The sequence below is a fragment of the Lepeophtheirus salmonis genome, chromosome 5 (assembly GCF_016086655.4).
Source record: "Lepeophtheirus salmonis chromosome 5, UVic_Lsal_1.4, whole genome shotgun sequence".
NCBI lineage: Eukaryota > Metazoa > Arthropoda > Copepoda > Siphonostomatoida > Caligidae > Lepeophtheirus > Lepeophtheirus salmonis.
The window spans coordinates 23,016,073-23,027,539 of record NC_052135.2 but is presented as its reverse complement, the minus strand read 5'-3'; the positions used below and the strand labels follow the sequence as shown (position 1 = coordinate 23,027,539).

General features: G+C 33.8%; 3 protein-coding genes across 3 annotated transcripts; all 3 read left to right on the top strand.

The window, feature by feature from the left end:
- The first annotated feature begins 680 nt into the window (after window positions 1-680).
- Window positions 681-4,250, top strand: LOC121117094 (uncharacterized). Its single transcript, XM_040711390.2, has 5 exons — window positions 681-818; window positions 880-1,523; window positions 1,600-2,033; window positions 2,086-2,400; window positions 2,485-4,250. Exons 2-5 carry the CDS (start codon window positions 890-892, stop codon window positions 4,135-4,137), a joined length of 3,036 nt encoding a protein of 1,011 aa, XP_040567324.1. The 5' UTR covers window positions 681-818; window positions 880-889; the 3' UTR covers window positions 4,138-4,250.
- A 70-nt stretch (window positions 4,251-4,320) lies between these two features.
- LOC121117096 (triokinase/FMN cyclase) lies at window positions 4,321-6,455 on the top strand. Its single transcript, XM_040711392.2, has 3 exons — window positions 4,321-4,917; window positions 4,975-5,694; window positions 5,764-6,455. The coding sequence occupies exons 1-3, from the start codon at window positions 4,471-4,473 to the stop codon at window positions 6,403-6,405; spliced, it is 1,809 nt and encodes a 602-aa protein (XP_040567326.1). The 5' UTR covers window positions 4,321-4,470; the 3' UTR covers window positions 6,406-6,455.
- Window positions 6,456-6,567: 112 nt separating this feature from the next.
- LOC121117095 (uncharacterized) lies at window positions 6,568-9,579 on the top strand. Its single transcript, XM_040711391.2, has 2 exons — window positions 6,568-7,012; window positions 7,345-9,579. The coding sequence occupies exons 1-2, from the start codon at window positions 6,745-6,747 to the stop codon at window positions 9,147-9,149; spliced, it is 2,073 nt and encodes a 690-aa protein (XP_040567325.1). The 5' UTR covers window positions 6,568-6,744; the 3' UTR covers window positions 9,150-9,579.
- Window positions 9,580-11,467: the final 1,888 nt, after the last annotated feature.

Below are 11,467 nucleotides of genomic sequence, written 5' to 3'. Positions count from 1 at the left end.
AATTATCTTAGTCCTGGGATCTTGACACATTCTTTACTCATGAATCATTTATCTGACGTCATTCAGGAAGATTATTAGCATTACTCATGGATCCTAGGATTGGTTTTGTAAGTGTTATTATTCATGTACGTAAGAAATGAGTCATGGAAATGAACTTAGAGAGTGAAGAACTTTAAAGACAATCAAATAAATTTGAACGAATGAATCATTCTCTACATATTATTTAATGTATGTACATTGTATATACCTTTTTTAATAAGAATGGCAACACTCGGTCGTGTAAAGTACATTAGTGTATTTCTTATTAAAATGATATAAATTGGAGGCGTTATATAATCAATTAATCAACTCAATACCTAAAAGGATATATTAAATGTACTAATTGACAATCTCCTCTGTTTAAATCTACACAAGATATTGTGAATACTTCATACTTAATTCACTTATGATTTTAAAATTCATTATAAACGATTAAGACCAATCGACAAGTACTTAAATACATATTACTATTAGTTATATGTAACATAAAAAAAACTTAGATAATAATTGTTGCAACACTTTGAAGCATAGTTATACGTAAAACTTACTTTAGTACGTAATGAATGTTAAAATAGTATTCTAATCCAAATGGATTTGCAATGACAAAATGATAAGAGATGAATAATTACTGAAATAAATAATATAAATTTGCGGGATCTAATTACAATATAACTCCTCTACTATTATTATTAAAATGGAGTTTTATTGCAGATCGGTCTATTGCTCTAAAATATTTATGTAAATATAATTAATAACACTAGTGGATCAGCTTAATATAGGTAATTTTCCAAACATATATCCTCAATACTTTGCTCTTAATAACTTCAAATGATTGCACAGTTTCAAAAATATGAGAAGAACGGCTCAATTATTAATAACAATTTCTTCATTCTTCTGGACTGTAATTTTCTGTGAGCTTAAGTTCGATTTGGATGGAAATTTATTAGATGATGGGCTCTCAAGAGCATTGTCACATTCACCGGAAGGATTTGACATCGTGATTGAAGAGGCATCAGAGCCCTCATCTACAACAAATTCAATTCCCTCTATGTTTGCTACTGCTACTAATTCGAATTCTAATCTTTTTGATATAATTAAAGAAGACGGGAAATCTCACGATAATAATGTTCTACTTACAACTCCAGAACCAGAAAAGGTCCAGGGGGGATCAATAGTAAAAATTGTTCCAGGGGGAAAAAAGATTATTGTTCAAAATATTCATCAAGATAACTTAGTGAAAAAAAGAGAAAAAGAAATCCCACTTTCTTCTAATTCCGACGACTATCAATACCTTTCATACCCTCAAGATAATGATCAAGTTAGTGTAGCTGTCCTACAGGCTGACTCTACTCAGTCCATAAAATCCAAAATGAAAAAATTTATGAAGCAAGTCATTGAAGCGAGTGACACAACGCCGCAAGAAGTCCAAACCACTACGACTAAAGCGATGTCTTCCACGGAGCAAGAACCTACAACGACGACTCGTAAGATCTATATCAAACAAACCAAACTAATTATTTCTTATAATATATATTTTGTTTGTATATTCTGTTTTTCTAGTACTTTCTGACTCCAAAGAATCATCTGAGCCCAAAAAAGAACTCACAAAGAAAATGAGCATAAAAAAGGACCAAGAACATACAATTGATTCAATAATTCCATGTACTGATATAGATGAGGTTGCTTGTCAATCTTTTAAACCACTTTGTAAAATCGAAATCGAAATAGGATTTCGTCGTTGTCAAAAAACATGCGGTTTTTGCAAGGGGAAGAGACTTATTTATGAGGCCAAAATTTCAAACGGTGTTGAAGGACTTGTAGAATTTCAACAATTTTATCCGAGACAGCCTGTATATATGGCTGGTTGTTTTGAAAAATCTGGTATAAAAAACACAATTACTCCACACGCTTTTGTTATTCATGAAAGAAGTGAAGAACCTTCAATGAAGGATTCCAAATGCCCACATGCAGGAGCTCATTGGAATCCGTACGGGGTATGTATGTTTAAAATATATAGTGTAGTTTTAACTTCTTTTGTGCATTTAGTCTCTTCATGGGGATCCACATAGTCAAGGATACCATCATCAAGGAGATTTAGGTAACATCCTCATAAATCGATCTTCAGTGCCTCCACCACAGTCTTGGCCAGAAAATGGAGCAATTTGTTCAGAAGATCAAGCGTCCGCTTATCAAATATACTACCACCTGGATTTTTTCTTTAATCCACCAGAGGGGCTCATTCTTTCTATACATAGCAAGGATGATGATTTTGGTAAAAATTTCTTTAAAGCAGAAAGTCGAAAGACGGGTCAAGTTGGAAATTCTTTGGCTTGTGGGATTATTGAATATAAAAGTGATACGGTGTGAGCAAATACATATAGTTTTTAATTCGCTTTTATTTTGAACATAATTTGTAGTTAGATACGAACAATTATTTTATTTCAGGAAGATGATGCTGCAGTGAATGAACAGGACACGCCATCAACAAAGAAGGATAAGCCTATAAATGGAACATCAAGTATTGTCAAAATTGAGAAGAAAAATGCTCCTAAATTGGGTAGCAACGTGACCTCAGATGCTGTTCAATTTGAATTCCGACAAACGACAACCCTAAATCCGAAAATAATTTTGGAAAATAAAGAATTGCCCACAAATATCATTGACACACCTAATATAAGTGTAGACAATAATGGGATTGGACTCACAGCTCATCTAATCCCGAATGAAATCAATCAAATACGTGAAGAAAGAAGAATTTTAACTGACACAAAAAAAATCGTCAGTATGAACAAGAATAATGAACCGTTACAAATAAATGAAAGCCCCTCTCCTGAAGCAGTTCGAGAATTTCCTTTAGGAGGGTTTTCAAGGGGTAATCAAGTTAAAATATTGGAAACCATAGATAACAGTCAAAAAGATTCAAATACAAGAGAAAAAATCCAAGACATGTTGAATAATCTAAACGCTCAAAGATCCCTCAGTCCAGGGCTTACAAACTTTCAAAAAAATGATGGAACGAGCCTCAATAAGTTTATTATAGATCGCTCTCGTACTATAACATCAGATGATGCTACCAAAAGTGAAGAACAACAGCTTAGTGGCACAAAGATTATGAATAGTATTGTAGCCGATAATAAAGGCAAACACCTCGACATCATTGATAGTAATAACAATATGAATATAATTGATGGCCATAAATTTCTAGGGGGAGGTACTACAGAGCAAAATCAGTTAAATGGCAAGGTTTTACTGAGCCAGCAAGCCCTCATAAGTCCAAAAAATAATGATAACAGTTTCAGATTGAAAGCAGAAACACTTTCTGACATTGATCAGAAAAAAATAGAAAATGAAATAAATAATCCTAAATTAAACATATCAACTCAGAATAACAGTGAGATAATAGAACCAAATAATGACAACTTGGAAGTAAATGAAGAAACCAGTAGAATTAATCAGACAGCGTCAAATATACTCAATCAATTAAGAAATGCCAACATTAGAGAATTGTTAAACAATAGAAAAATAGATGAAAATGAAACAGAGCTTATCAAGGAGAATATGAATAATAAACAATTAGAACCGAGCGAAGATAAATTGAAAGGAAGTGATGAAATTGAAGAAGGAGTAAAACGCCAATTGATATTAAGTCGGGAGAGTGCGAGTCGTTCAGGTGGAGTTGAAGAAGTGGAAGACTTGGCCCTAAAAAATCATGCTGGGTCTAATGATAAAAGTATAAAATTTCTACCGGACTCTCAAGATATTGATCAAGAAACGTTAAACTCTAATAATATGGATGAATTTAAAAATAAAACTACAGAATTGCCACACAGAAGATCACCAATCTTAATCAAAAGAAATAATTTTGATGGTTCAAGAGAAAATGAGGAAGTTACAAATTCTAATGGAAATAGAAAGCCAATAATGCAAACAAAATTGAGAAATTCCTCAAGATCCAGTAAACTATTAATAAATGAAAATCCTAGTGACACCAAAGATAACAATGATACTAATAATAAACCCACTAGATTTTTTAGAATGAGGAGAAGAAAACAAAGAAATTTAAGAAATCGGCCGATTCAGAGCGTTGAAAAAGTGTAAAATAATATTAATAAATAATATTTTATGTATGTAATGCTTACATATATTCTCATGGATTCTCTCCAAAATCTATTGATTATTGAAAGTAATAAAACGTACTTTATTGAACTTAACCTTTATTTTGTGAAAAAAGAGAGAATGTTCTTTTATTTTTTTGATGAGGTAATGAAAACAAAATAGAGTAAAACTATTGGATGGATCGGAAACTAATTGAGCTCTCATTGGTGTATTCTGTCATTTCTATTTACGCTAGTTTTAAATCTCTCTATTACCAATTCTAATTAACTTAATAGTAAATACTAATTTAAAGTGAATGGAGGATTGCAATTGGGGATGAGCGCTCCTTGTATGCTGGGTTCGGATGGGTCAGTGGATGACTATTTGGACAACTTGATCCGTTGTTCTCGAGGGAGATTGATTCGAAATGAGAAATGTAGCCGTGTGGTATTTCGGGGGGATATAGGGGGAGATGATCTTCGTGAGAGGGTTGCATTGATATCTGGTGGAGGATCCGGACATGAACCCAGCTTTGCAGGCTATGTAGGTCCAGGATGTTTGACAGCCGCAGTAGTGGGTAATCTCTTTGCAAGTCCACCTGTGGATCATATATTAGGTGCCATGAGAGGTGTATCAACGGGAGCCTCTGGAATACTTCTTCTACCCATGAATTACACCGGGGATCGGCTCAATTTCGGAATGGCTCTTCAGAAGTTTAAAAGCTTGTTTCCTCATATTCCTGCAGAGATTATCCTTGTCGAAGATGACTGTGGAACATCGGAGGTAGCATATCATTAACATGTCATATAAAAAGTGTATAGTCATTAATGCTTCACTTAGGACAGGAGAGGTGTTGCTGGAACAGTTCTAGTTCATAAAATTGCTGGGGCAATGGCAAGTCTCGGAAAGCCACTTCAAGAAATAGTTCATTTCCTATCTTCAAAGATTCTTCCTAAATTGGGCTCTATTGGCCTAAGTCTTTCTCCTTTACGACTTCCAGGTCGAGAAGAAGACTCCTTTAATTTACATTATGGAGAAATGGAGTTAGGAACAGGGATTCATGGTGAAGCTGGAGTGAAGCGCTTGAAATTGCAGTCTGCAAAAGAATCTACTATGCTCATGTTTCAAAAGTTTATTGAAATAGATTCGATGAAAAAAAAAGAATCCGTTGTACTTCTCGTCAATAATCTTGGTGGAACAAGTCAGCTGGAAATAGGAGTAATGACTGGAGAAGCGATTAAATTATTAGAAGAAAAAGGAATGAAAATAGAACGAGTATATGCTGGAAATTTCATGACCTCTTTACGAATGGTTGGCTTTTCCTATACTTTGCTTAAGTTGGGAGTGAATCCTGATGAAGCACTGGGTGGTGTTTTTGCTACGACCAATCCAGAGGTTCTTAGGTATCTTGATGCTCCAACCTGTGTTTTAATGTGGAATGGTCCTTCGTGGAATTCTCAGTCCATGCAGTCTCATCCTTCTGCTAAAATTGATTTCGAAATAGATTATGAAAGTAAATTGGATTTTGGTCCGAAATTGAAGTCAACGTTAGCTATTGAGGTACTATACGAAATATCTTGATGACAAATATTATCATCATCCTTCGTAATTTATAATTATTTTATCTAGGGTTTGAAAACATCCTTATTATTTGCTTGTGAAGCACTATCTTCTTGTGATATACAATTGAATAGGATGGACACAGGAGCAGGAGATGGTGATACGGGTACCACATTAAAAAATGGCGCTGATAAAATTCTTCATTACCTTTCAAAAAATCAAATAGACTCCACATATCCCATTAAATTACTCAGAACTCTAAGTTCAGTAGCTGAAAAGGATATGGGAGGGACGTCAGGTGCTTTTTATTCCATATTTTTCTCAGCTGTGTCCCATCATTTTTCTACTAATGATATCAATGGTGATTATTCTCTTTCAAAATTAATTGAAGCACTTGATGAAGGGACAAAAGCCATTTCGAAATATGGAAAAAGTCATCCTGGGGATCGAACAATGTTGGATGCTTTGGTCCCCTATATATCGAACTTTAAGTCTTCTTCTGATGAAGTTAATATTTTGCTACGTTTTGATAAAGCAACGACGGCGGCTGAAGAAGGTGCAATGAAAACATTGAAAATGAAAGCCAAAGTTGGAAGAGCCTCTCGTGTTGCTGTGAGCGAGCTAATTCACTCAGATCCAGGTGCTCATGCAATTGGAATTATTTGCAGAGCTGTTAATGAAGCCTTAAAGAGGGTTTACTCTAAGATATAAATGTATTTATAATACTTGGCTTTAAATATATGATAATATGATTGATAAAATGTTATACGGAATACAAATGATTATTGCGTATTGATAAGTGCGCGGAAGTATTTGACAGTACGTAGACGAGTTGTTACTGTGCCATTCTAGGCATAGATGTCTCTACTTGTCAGTCCACTTTCATCATCTCAGCAGTAGCAGCACCGTCGCTAAAGAAAAAAAGACTTACTACATATTATATAGAATAGCAAGAGAAGACTGAAGAGGGATTGGATTGAAAGAAAGGGACATTTAATATAATATACATACATATATATAGATATATTAATATATACACTAATTGTAAGAATGAAGTCGTCGTCGGAAGAGATGCGATCTAAGCTCAAGGCTTTCAAATTCGATGACGCGGATCGTCGATCTCGTCCTGGAGGCTTTCCTCTTCATCATTCCAATAGTTCATGCAATAGCATCAATAACAGCAACAGTCACCTCCGATTCGCTTCTTCAATAATTGAGCAGGAGTCCAAACTCAATGAAATCATGAGTCATACGGGGCTCCTCCAGACCCCCGAAGGAAATAAAGTCAAAGCATACATCGAAGACTTTGAGTTATTAGGTTCATTCATTAATTATATTATTCATCATTTTTTGATACCCTCTAGATTCTAAAAGGTTGTCAACTTGAACTCAACGTACATTTAAATGATTTGGAATATCTTTTCAGTCATCCAATTATTAATGTAGGCTTGATTTTTAAAAAGAATGACTTATGAACTTCGTCATTTTAAATAAGGGTTAGGTGTATCCACGTATTTTTAGTTATAAATACCTATAAATCATTATTTGACTGTTTTTTTTTAAATGAACTATTATTAATGATTATTATCTGATATAGAGACTGTGAAGCATTCATATACATACTTATTTTTTTTATACTTTTTGTTGTAGGGGATTTGGGAAATGGAACTTGTGGTCACGTAGTTAAAATGCAGCATAGACCAACCGGTCAAATCATTGCTGTCAAACAAATGCGTCGTACTGGAGACGCTGACGAAAATAAACGAATTATAATGGATTTGGATGTTGTGCTTAAATCCCATGACTGTAGGGAAATTGTGCTTTGTTTAGGTGCCTTTATCACAGATTCAGATGTATGGATTTGTATGGAGCTCATGTCTACTTGTTTTGATAAACTTTTAAAACATATTAAAGCTCCCATTCCAGAGGACATTTGCGGCAAAGTCTCTGTAGCTACCGTTAATGCTCTCAATTATCTAAAAGAGAGACACGGAGTCATTCACAGAGATGTCAAACCCTCTAATATTTTACTTGAAGCTAGTGGATGTGTTAAATTATGTGATTTTGGGATCTCTGGGAGACTTGTGGACTCTAAAGCTAAAACAAGAAGTGCAGGTTGTGCAGCATACATGGCACCAGAGCGTATTGATCCTCCAAATCCATCACAACCGGATTATGACATTCGAGCAGATGTTTGGAGTTTGGGAATCACACTAGTTGAGTTAGCTACGGGATACTTTCCTTACAGGGACTGTAAAACAGATTTTGAAGTTTTAACAAAGGTCCTAACGGATGATCCTCCTCTTCTTCCAAGAAATGGTGGTTTTTCTCACGAGTTTCGTTCTTTTGTGAAAGACTGTTTGATGAAAAATTATAACGATAGACCCAAATATAAAAAACTCTTAACTCATCCCTTTATTCTCAAGTACGAAGAAATGGATGTCGACGTTGGAGCTTGGTATAGGAATAAAACGGAACCGCATGAAGTAAACTCAACTCAAAATGTGTCCCCTTCCACTGCAACGGTTTCCGAGCCCGTGACGTTTAAACCCCAACCTAGTCCAAGAGTTGTACGATCATCCAGAAGACCCCCTCAGTCTCCAAGTGGATATCCTTCTGCTATGAGTCGATTAACCGCTTCTCCGACTGTATCTACCTCGTCCATAACGACTTCTAACTCGGCTTTCGATCCCACTTCAATAAAACACCACTATGACTCTCGACGTTATCCTTCCAATGGTGGGACTTCTTCTTACTCATCTCTTCTAAACACTTCCTCTTCTTCTAATCGATCTCCTCAATATTTATCATCTTCTTCAGGCCCAACTTCCCTACCTGAAGTTTTATCTAGACCCTCTATAACTCCCCGCTATAGAGAATCTCCCAGGATGCCTCGTAAATTTGATTTCACATTCCCTACAACCCTTTATAGCAGTACTAGTAATAATCACACCAGTAGTGGTAGCGGCAGTGGTTCTAGTAGTAGCAGTAGTAGTAGTAATAAGCATCCCGGAGATCACCTCATGTCTGCATATATTTCCCATAACTACATGGGAGCCCAAAATAGTAGCACTGAGGATCGGAGTGGATATCCTAGATTTAGCAATAGAATGCATCATCATCATCGCCCCTCTCTTGGAGGAGAACAACCTTCCTCCCTATCCAAAAATAATCCAAGATCTCCGTCAAACGAAAGAGCTTCCACTACCCCAGGAGGAGGAAGAGCAGGCATCCATTCCAACGTACCATCATCCAGTAATACTACTACGTCTACTACTAACAGTGGGAGTGGATTCTCATGGCGCAATATCCTACAATCTCCAATGTCTCTACGGAGGCTTAGGACTTCTAGCACAGACAGGAGTTCAGCTTTCGATTCTGCTAGAAGATTTCAACCTAGTTACAGAAGTTGGAACAACGAAAAAGACAATTATTTCAGTTCCATGAAGAGATAATAATAAATGTTCTTTAAAAATTCCAATTTTAATCGACCCTCACAAAAAAAAAAAAAAATCCGCATTATCGCAGCGTGTTTTTTTTTTTTTTTTTTTTTTTTTTTGGATACATACATATTTACAATGTATTAATTAATTATTATGAATTAAATACCGTAGTATAAACGGTAACTCCCATAATTATTATTATTTATCATCTCTTTGAAAAAAGTGTTTTTAGTTATTATATCCTTTAATTAGTTATTGTTCCCAATTATTATTATTATTAATTAAATCCATCTCTTAAGAGTGCCTGGTCATAAAGTATCTTTTTATCATTATTAGTTTGTAATTAAATTAATTACTGTACACGCAGATAAATAGGTTCATATTTTTTTTACTTTTTTTTGCCTGGCTAACTAAAAAATTAATAAAAATAATAATATTCAAATTTCTTGATTATCTGATTATTCATATCTCTGTACATGAAACAAGGGATTCATACATAATCGTATGTTGGTACGGATAAATTCTTACTTTATAATATATATATATATCCTTCTTACACAAGTATGTAGGTACATAATAGTGCATTAAATTGAGTCATCCTCATCCTTCCATTCTTAGGAGGGGGTGAAGGATATGCTAATTCAATAATAAGACATCATATTTAATTTCTATAGAATCTGTGGGCTATTTTTGACTCAGAGCAAATTAGATGTTGTTCATCATTATTGTTGAAAACAAAAGTAGGTACTTTAGAACTCTTCATCATATTATGATGATATGAGATATTATTGCATGCACATGTATACATTTGAATATATTGGGTTAATTAATTTATCTTGACTCGTATCTTCTTCTTGCAGCTGGTTTCTTAACATTGTAAAATAACAATAATAATATTACGGCCATGGATGCTGCAAGGAGGAGTGGGAGCTAAGTAATATTATATAACAACATCATAATATCTAGGTCTCATGGCATCAATAAAGGGAAATTGAATGCTATGTAGTGTCTAATTACTTCATTAAACTACATAGTTTACAAAGAGCACTTAATTCCTTGGGAATAGTTGTAGCATTGTTCTACTACAGAGGTATAGCAGTAGTGACTGCTTCTAAATGGGAATTCTACGACATAGTTAAAAATATTCTTCATGAACAAATTAAAAAATTATAACAACTTATGTTTGAATCAATATTATATTGTGTAAATCATTTCATAGAATATTTTTTTTTTCTTCGAATCAACTGACGAACATGTGTACCAACTATATTTATGGATAGTATGTATGTAGACAATAGAAAACATTTGGATTTGTATACATATTTAAGGATGCACTAAGAATGACTTGTCATATTTGTTAATGAAATTTATAGGTACTTAATCTAATATACTATTAAATCCAAAGTTGGACCTGTACATGTACATATTTTAAGATAGTTTTCAGATCCCGAAAAAAAGTTTTAGCCCACATTAAACCACCGTCATCACCAACAGTGGCGACCAATATGTACCTATGTAATATATATTTTTGTTTTGTTTTTATTATTACGTACTTGATAGAAATTTTTTATGTTCGTTATGTTTATTTATAATATGAAGGTAATTGCTTCTCAGATAATAATATGAAATTAATGTGTGCATAAATAATTAATTGGGATATGCATTTGCTACCGTATTTAATGTAACCATAGTCAATAATTATATATATACTAATAATTATTGTACTTGAATAATTATTATTACCATCGCTAATTAGGAATAAAATGATCACTAAGTAGAAGTGCTTTTATTCGTTGTTAGTTTTATAGATAAGCATTTTCATCTGTAAGAAAAATTTGAAACAGTAGGAAAAGATTAAATTTTATTGTTCTTGCTTTTTGGAGAGAATGGATATAATGAGATATTATGCACTATACAAACCAAAATGTTTGTGATGACATGATAAAATATTTACGTACATACTTAAATGTGTTTAAGCATCTGTCAGTATTTTAAAACGAACAAACATTTCAAATTACGTCATGACTCTGCAGCCAATCAATGAGGACATAAAAAATTGATTGGTATTGGGTAGATATAATGAACACCTACGACATCTGTTGTTCAAATGATTGAGCTCTAGCAAGGTCTTGGGGCTTAGTCCTTGATCAAATGATAAAGTTTTTTTTTTTTTAAATTATCATTGATAAAAAAACAAGAATAAATGTATAATTAATAAAATATAGGACCTGGCGAGGTAAATTAATTAACTATGTTGCATGAGGTTATGCGAGGGATTATTATATCCCTATACATAGGTACAAATTAAGGAATATTTTACCTGCTTTCCA